The following is a 6661-nucleotide window of genomic DNA, read 5'->3' as shown; positions in this document are numbered from 1 at the left end:
CAGAAAACTGTCACCACACGTACGGGAGCCACTGACGTGTGAAACCGGCGTCACACGAGTGCATAAAAAAATCAGCCTGATTTTCCTCCAGAAAAGTGGGATTTTTTTCTCACTTGTCTTCCGTATGTGATCATTTGCAGTTTCCTATGTTGTCGGAGTAAAATCGCAGAATGCTGCCATTTTTTTTCTCATGCCGAATACAGCTGAAAAGAAAACTGCAGATCTGCACTGCCTCATTGAATAACATTGATCCCTTTTTTTATCGGGTTGCACTCGTCTGATTTCCGTGCTAGTGTGAGCGAGCCCTAACACTCATCTAATCTTCATACATCTGATCGAAATCCAAACACAACTGATTTTCGGTTCCCTGTTGGCATGAAACCCTTCTTTCCTTCACTTCAGTTGTCAAAAAGGATCACAGGGAAAGGCAAGCTGAGAATAATGGAGCCTGTGGGAACGACTTCTTATCAGAATGCATGTTGTTTTAGAGGGATGAGCTGGGAGACCACGCCTGCTGCTGCCTGTGACAAGTTAGTGAGGAGGTTGTACTGTGCTCCCACCCACCATCTTTCTCTGCCTCCCTCCCCTCCTCACTGGGTCTCTCTCATTCTCTGGAGAAGTAGTGCTGTACACTTTCTCTGTGTGAAGGAATCAATGTGGAAAGGCAGACAGACTCTTGCACCGTGCGACAAAGGCAATGCAACTTTTCGCACACTCTCACTTGTGGTTTATGGGTTCCGGAGATGGCCACGACAGAGGTTTTTGATTGCAAAGATCAGAGGGACTACGCTGTGAGGTAGGCATGGCTTGTAAAAGAAAACCAGTCGTCCACACCCGTGCAATGCAAGTGGGTGGAAGTTTTTCATAAATTGTGCCCTTTGCACTTCCTTCCATGTTAATGAGATGACCCCACACAACTTTCATTGCTTGCTGCTAGGTTGCTGCTTGCATTAGTCCTTTGGTATTATGTCACTATAGAATTGATTTGCCCGATTAAAGGTTCACAGAGAATTAGTCTCTTAGAGTTTCAATAGAGATTTTCTTTAAAAACAAATGATTGGCTCCTCTCATTGAAGAGTGCAGAATAAGCTGGAAGTTTGCTGATTGTATAGCTATGCATTGTAATTCAGCATTAGGGGCCAGTCTCAGCTCCCCAATTTGCCTGATTATTAATGTAGTAACTGCTACCTCCTCCTTACCTTTCTCCTTTTAGATGATTGCAGCCACCAACCTCGTTGTTTTCCACTCCCTGCCTGTTTTGACTTGAAAAGACCATGACAGAAGTCTTTCTATCAGCTCTTTTGAATGTTACTCAAAGCACTTTGCTGGCAAGTGGCTCATCTACTGGGAATGTCACAAAATGCTCTTTGACAAAGACAGGCTTTCAATTCTATTACCTCCCCGCTGTGTATATAGTGGTTTGTATCACAGGATTTATTGGTAACAGTGTGGCAATATGGATGTTCATTTTTCACATGAAACCGTGGAGCAGTATCTCCGTCTACATGTTCAATTTGGCACTTGCAGATTTTTTATATGTCCTTTCCCTCCCAGCGTTGATTTTTTATTATTTCAATAAAACTGACTGGATTTTTGGGGATGTCATGTGCAAATTGCAAAGGTTTATCTTTCATGTGAACCTGTATGGAAGCATTCTGTTCCTGACTTGTATCAGTGTCCACAGATACACAGGGGTAGTGCATCCACTCAAATCACTTGGGAGGCTGAAGAAGAAAAATTCCATCTACATCAGTGCTCTCGTCTGGTTCATTGTCATCGCCGGTATCTCTCCAATCCTATTTTTCTCTGGTACTGCTATGAGGAAAAATAAAACCATTACGTGTTTTGACACATCTTCTGATGATTACTTAAGAAGCTACTTCATCTACAGCATGTGCACCACTGTCTTTGGCTTCTGCATCCCTTTTATACTAATTCTGGGATGTTATGGATTAATCGTTAGAGCTTTGATCTATAAAGATATGAACAACGCTCCCCTGAGAAAAAAATCTATTTATCTGGTCATTATTGTCTTGACTGTCTTTGCGGTTTCATATCTGCCTTTCCATGTGATGAAGAACCTGAATTTGAGAGCCAGGTTGGATTTTCAGTCCCCCGAAATGTGTTCTTTCAATGACAGAGTATATGCCACCTACCAAGTGACTAGGGGTCTTGCTAGCCTCAATAGCTGCGTGGATCCCATCCTTTATTTCTTGGCAGGAGACACCTTTCGGCGGAAGCTGTCAAGGGCAACTAGGAAAGCATCTAGAAGAAGTGAAGCAAATGTGCAATCAAAGAGTGAAGAGATGACTCTCAACATCTTATCGGAGTACAAGCAGAATGGAGACACAAGCTTGTGAAGTCTAAGAATTGGATTGCTTCAGACACCCAACTGTTAGCACTATGGGGATGCATTATCTAAGAATATGGCTGTTTCTTTCTTGTAATGATTTTACGGGTAAAAGTCAATTGAAATACTAAAGCAGGATAGGACTATTTATCCACAAGAAGGCAGAAAGTTCAAAGGCATCTAGACAGACATTTGCATTCCCATCACTGTCTGAAAAACAAAAGGGTGTTTTCCCTCTAGGATCATTTTATCTCCACAAGCTTAACATTATAAATGTATTGATTTCCACATTATTCCAGATTTTTACTGTGAATAAGTTTTAACTACTGCTAACACGGTGAAGGAATGTATCTCAAAAAGTTGTAATGTGCTGATATTTAAAAAAAGAAAAGTATTAATAATTAGGTGACTACATATTATTTTTCTGTGTACCTGCTTTTCTTTGAAGCAATGGACATATGAAATAATTATATTACTGGAGAGACATTTGATTTTTTAGAAAACAAAGTGTTGTTGCAATAGAAATGTACTTTTTTTAAAAAACAAAAAAGCCACCTCAATCGAAAGCTTAGCTAGAGGTATTTACTCTATACTACTGCCCTTTCATCATTTAGCTATGTCTGTTTTAGTAAGGATGAAAGAAATAGAGGTAAAATAGGGGGACAATTGTGTATCCAAATGTTTATATAACCACCGGGGACATTACTGATCACATAGTGGTGACTGAGGGGATGGTCAAAAAGAAGTTATGTCCTTGGTCTTACCATTGAAGGTTGTAGCGGAAGCACTTGTGTACATGACAAATAGATTATCGTTCTTTAGCAGTGTGTCAATTGTCTGACAGTTTTATTGCACAAAATGGACTATTTAAAAATATATAAATTAAAAAATTAACAAAGTTAAATGGATGAATGAAACATTCTAGAATTTGGATTTCTAATGAACAAGGGCTCATGGTGGAAAAGGTCAATACTACCTACACTAGGCACTAGACTAGAATTTCTGTAAGGTGTATGATAGAAGACTATGAGAAACGTAATATGCTGTATGAGATTTGGTGTTTTTTTTCTTATTAAACCAGGCTAGACTGAATGCCTGCAGTATGCAAGGCTGTCTGTGCCCTTGACCTCCAGATCCAGATCTGCCCTGGTACCATTAACTACTGAGAAATGCTAAAATATGTAGATCTCCAGAAACGTTTCTCAATTCTGGGCATCGAGACCTTTTTTTTTTCTTTTGTATTAGTGCTCAGCATCTAACAGTACAACAATGTTCTCGAGATGTGGCATGATGTATCTCTATATCATGTCAATAGATGATATGAAGGGATAAATGTGATTTATATGTTAAACGTACTGTGTATGTTTGGAATATAGTACTGTATGTGTTTTAATGCTTACGTGAAAAATGTTTTATTTTTGTACCATTATCTGTAATTTAATATAGTTCAGTAAATCTGTTTTACCTGTGATTTAACAGTGCCATTTAATTGATTTGCCTATGGAGACAGTGTTACTTGACATTAAAGCCTCTCTCAGGTTTTGTAGTTCAATTACTAAATGTGTTAAACTTTCACAATAAAAAGGTATTCATTTTTTTTACGGCGCTGTGATATTTGCATGCAGGGTATGTGTACAGCATGGTAGTAGTTCATAGATACTAAACAGCCAGAAAAACAACAACTTTTCACCCCAAGTGTGTCCGGTGTTGTACTTGGCCATATCAAAGTCAAAGAGACCCAATAAAACTATGAAATATGTTCTGCTGTTTTTATATTATTAAGCATCAGAAGTAAAGTACAGAGTCCACTAGATGTAGACTGAGCAGCCTAAGGATGAAAACGCTCTGCCGTGTAGTAACCTGCATACGCTGGACCTTTTTCTATGAGAATATGAGGGCTGTCAGGCCGGCTTAGCGGTTTCACACGTCTTCAATGAAAGAAAACTAGTCACTGTCTCTTTCTATTAGTAGAGAGTGTCTAAATGTATGTGAAAGGAGAAGGTTCATAGGTTTCACTTCATACCAGGAGATGGACCTCTATGCAAATGCAGCTTTCATCTTTGTGCCATTGCTTTTTCCCCCATGTACAAAGTATATGAGAGAAGAAAGGTCCCTACATTACAGAACATGCCTTTGATAGAAATTTTCAAGACAAAACATTATTCAAATTCATCTCCATCACCACTATGCTATTATAGCATGGCATCCATCTAACCTACATTAATGTGTTTTCCAAACACAGCATAAACAAGTGTACGCCCCTCTGATTGAATGGTAATAGGTATTAGGATATAGAAAATCATGAATTTAAATAAGCAACATATGCACAAATATTGGGATCTGCATACATGGTACATTTTAATTAAGCACTGTTCCTCTGTTAGTCAATTTGCATGACTATTCATGGTTCAGTTTTAATTACAATTGGGTGAGTTCCACTATATTGTGACTTGACAATTTTGTTATTCAGATCCCACCTGATTGTCATATTCAATTAGAAGCCAGTAAGCCATATTGTTACGTCTTGCATTTGTTTTCTATGTGAATAGAATAATTTAATACTAGCCTTATTATACACTGTTAGTAATGTAATATGATCTACGGTGGTCATGATGTATAAGGATCGCTTCGATAATTTCCCCTTTGGGTCTTCTTGCGCTTATTAAAATGCTCTCTGTAAACTAGTGCTCTAAGATGGGTGTCACAGCTCTCGAGGACCAGTGTCCACTGAAGTGAATGTATAACTATTGACTTTAACTAGTGAAGTGTAATGCTCCATTTTCTTTGTAGTGGCGCTGCATGGAAAATGAGACCTTACACAATTTCTCAGCAAATGATCATGGCATTCACCACCAGCATGGTCCTCCTCAATAAAGCAATCTCCAGGGAACCATCTTTCTAAAAATAGTTTATTCACACCAGACAACCTCCTTTAAGAAGATCATTTCTTTTATCTACGTGTATGCTGGAATGTTCGGTGTTGGCTTTGGTGTTCTTGATGTTTTTGTATGGTAGTTTTTTTTGGAAGATGAATAGCATGCTCTGCAAATGCTGTATTTTTCAAGCCCAGAAAATGCTACGCTTGGCATTAATTATACTTTTTATAACATCCTCTTTAAGTGTCAAGCATCGGGGGAAGTATAGGTTAGCACAACTAGAGCACAGACAGTTCACCACCTTTGTTCTATGGCTCTTTACGCTGCAGTTAGTGGTTTTGTCCACTTCATAAGTCAAGTAGTTTAATAAGTCTGATTTGATATACACAAATTAGATCTTTCCATGAGAACATATGGCAGCATGACTGTGTCTGTATAGTTATCCTTCTCCAGGTGGTTTCTATTTTTACCATGCTACAATTAGTTTGTATACCGCATCGAAGACCCCACACATCTCTAAAGAAAACAAATTTCAGGTTCTAGTTAATCTCAAACAAATAAGATCAGCTCTAAATGTCTCTTGGTTTTAGAATTTACTTTAAATGATGACGCAAGGACAGAGCTAATTGTTTGCAGCTATTCTGTCTTTATAAGATACATACAATGGACTAGATCAAGGTGAAATGGAGCTCCTGGCAAATGTAGATGGGATCGAACAACACGCTAACGTGCATGGAAACAATAAGCATTATCATGTTAGACTTTAATATGCCTAATCACTTTAAAAGCAGCACTCCAGCATTTTTTTGTTTTATTTTAACTGTTGGATTGGTCTAAAAAAATGTAAGGTTCCTGCCTTTAGTAATATACTTACCAACCGCCATATTCGGCACAGCTTCGGTTGTTTTCTGGATTGCTCCAGTGTTTGCTGGGAAAGCTGGACGTCACATCTCAATGTAAGTGTATGAGAGCCAGAATGAGGTGGTCACAGATTTACATGGAGTGTTTATGACTTTTAGTTTTGACTTCCGGTCAGTCAGATTCTGCAGTCACCAGATGGTAGAGCGCGACTGAAGTAGAAAACAGTGGCTGGTAAGAATTATACTAGGGGCAGGGAACATGGATTAGTGCCATCACTTCAGCAGTGAAATTAAAAAAAGGTTGGAGTGGTGCTTTACATTTCTCCATCTTAATAAATGACTAGTCATTTTGGCGCTAAACTATAAATCGCCCCAATCTTGTAAATGAGAGGGCTGCAGTGCTGCTTCAGTAAAATGTCCCCTTCAATTTTTCTGTTGTACAGAACCACTTCTGATACCCATCTATAACCGGCTGCATTTACTTGAATAAGAACATGTTACAGTGGTTGGCCAGAAACGCTCCTGTGCAGGTGAAAACTGTTAGAGGACGTAGCACTGAAGCCACACAGCGGCAT

General features: G+C 38.9%; 1 protein-coding gene across 1 annotated transcript; it reads left to right on the top strand.

Annotated features, from left to right (window-relative positions):
* Nucleotides 1-657: 657 nt before the first annotated feature.
* P2RY1 (purinergic receptor P2Y1) lies at nt 658-3951 on the top strand. Its single transcript, XM_069727471.1, has 2 exons — nt 658-796; nt 1214-3951. The coding sequence occupies exon 2, from the start codon at nt 1275-1277 to the stop codon at nt 2358-2360; it is 1086 nt and encodes a 361-aa protein (XP_069583572.1). The 5' UTR covers nt 658-796; nt 1214-1274; the 3' UTR covers nt 2361-3951.
* Nucleotides 3952-6661: the final 2710 nt, after the last annotated feature.

The sequence above is a fragment of the Ranitomeya imitator genome, chromosome 5, assembly GCF_032444005.1.
Source record: "Ranitomeya imitator isolate aRanImi1 chromosome 5, aRanImi1.pri, whole genome shotgun sequence".
Lineage (NCBI taxonomy): Eukaryota > Metazoa > Chordata > Amphibia > Anura > Dendrobatidae > Ranitomeya > Ranitomeya imitator.
This window is presented reverse-complemented; position numbering and strand designations above follow the sequence as displayed.

Coding starts and splice junctions, on each gene's coding strand:
- P2RY1 (XM_069727471.1), top strand. CDS start 1,275: ATGACAGAAGTCTTTCTATCAGCTCTTTTGAATGTTACTCAAAGCACT.